Here is a 1,342-nt window from a genome sequence, read left to right as displayed (position 1 = left end):
TTGTAGCATCAATGTACTCTACTAGTGTACGCTGTAGTCAGAGCATATTGTTACTTGAATCTAATCAGCAAAGCCAAACACTTAATTAATAATTCTCTGCACACTTACGTGAACGCGATATCGGTCTAACGAAGAATATGAGAAACACTGTGAGATGGTGAAACACGTGGAACGATAGACGGATGAACGGGCGTTCTTTAGTAGCCAGCGCATGGGTAACACTGCCCCGAACCCCGCCCGAAACTCAGCTAACGTAAAAGCTAAATCAATCTACCTGCTTAAACACTTAAGGAAACGGATGAAAAAATCACGATGATTCCAGTAAGGTTGGATAGTAGAGACGTTTCTAGTGTCCACGCGAGGGCAACACCGCCCGGAAGGCGGCGCGGAACTGACCGCTCTTCGCAGCATATATGAAGAAGTTCATGCAAGAGTTTGAGTACGCCAGCAGGTAGCCGATGCCTCGCGCCACGCCGACCGTGTCGTGGTAGACGTCGGCAACGCTCAGCAGCATCATGATGAAATACGGAGCCCAGCAAACGAAGAAAGCGCCGGCGACGATGCCAAACGTCTTGGCAAGCTTCAGATGCCATGCGAGCTCAGCAGAGAAGGATTTTCCGGTCGCTCCTGCTTCCTGCGAACCGCTGCTGAACAGTTCCTGGTGGATCTGCTGCTGGTGGTGCTTGGCAATTATCATCATGTAAGCGTAGATGGAGATGATGGCGACGCCACACGTACCAATGACTAGAGAGCTACAGACGAGACATGTTCTACTCGTGACTGTGTCATACATACATGGTTGATCCGGCTGCCAGCGGTTGCCAATGAGAGTCATCACGCTTGCAAAGAAGGCAAAGCTCCAAGCGAGGACTACCATTACTAAGATAACGCGCGGTCTGACGATCTGGTAGTAGTGTAGCGGTCGCGATATTGCAATGTACATGTCTACGTTGATGGCAATGAGAGAGTTTGTTGATGCAAGGGCCGAGAGCGTAACCAAACTGAAGTGTCCAAGGCATATGATATTTGGCGGGAATTCGATAAGAAAGATTGTTGGTGATACGAAGGTTCCTTGCACGCCCATGAAAAAATCAGCGACAGCCAAGTTTGCGATCAGCTTGTGTGCCGGCTCCTGCAGGTGTGATGTCCGTGTCACAGCCAAGGTGACGAGAAGATTAGCAAGTATGCTGATCATGTTGAGAGGAATCAGCAGGTAAGCGATCCACGCCTGAATGGATTCAACCGTTGCCTGCTCAATATCCGACTCCATGCAGCCGACCATGCTCCCATTCTCGGACACGGACCCGGAAATGTTGCACAGTGAACCATTAGCTGTCGCCAT

At 50.0% G+C, this 1,342-nt stretch overlaps 1 protein-coding gene across 1 annotated transcript; it reads right to left on the bottom strand.

Annotated features, from left to right (window-relative positions):
* Positions 1 to 346: 346 nt before the first annotated feature.
* On the bottom strand, positions 347 to 1,342 carry LOC106813242 (melanocortin receptor 4-like). The gene is made up of 2 exons (XM_014817332.1): positions 1,064 to 1,342; positions 347 to 904 (listed from the first exon to the last, which is right to left on the bottom strand). Exons 1-2 carry the CDS (start codon positions 1,340 to 1,342, stop codon positions 347 to 349), a joined length of 837 nt encoding a protein of 278 aa, XP_014672818.1.

The sequence above is a fragment of the Priapulus caudatus genome, unplaced genomic scaffold (assembly GCF_000485595.1).
Source record: "Priapulus caudatus unplaced genomic scaffold, Priapulus_caudatus-5.0.1 Scaffold744, whole genome shotgun sequence".
NCBI lineage: Eukaryota > Metazoa > Priapulida > Priapulimorpha > Priapulimorphida > Priapulidae > Priapulus > Priapulus caudatus.
This window is presented reverse-complemented; position numbering and strand designations above follow the sequence as displayed.

Coding starts and splice junctions, on each gene's coding strand:
- LOC106813242 (XM_014817332.1), bottom strand. CDS start 1,342: ATGGCGACAGCTAATGGTTCACTGTGCAACATTTCCGGGTCCGTGTCC. Junction 905..1,063: donor TGGGCGTGCAAGGAACCTTC/GTATCACCAACA, acceptor CACTACTACCAG/ATCGTCAGACCGCGCGTTAT.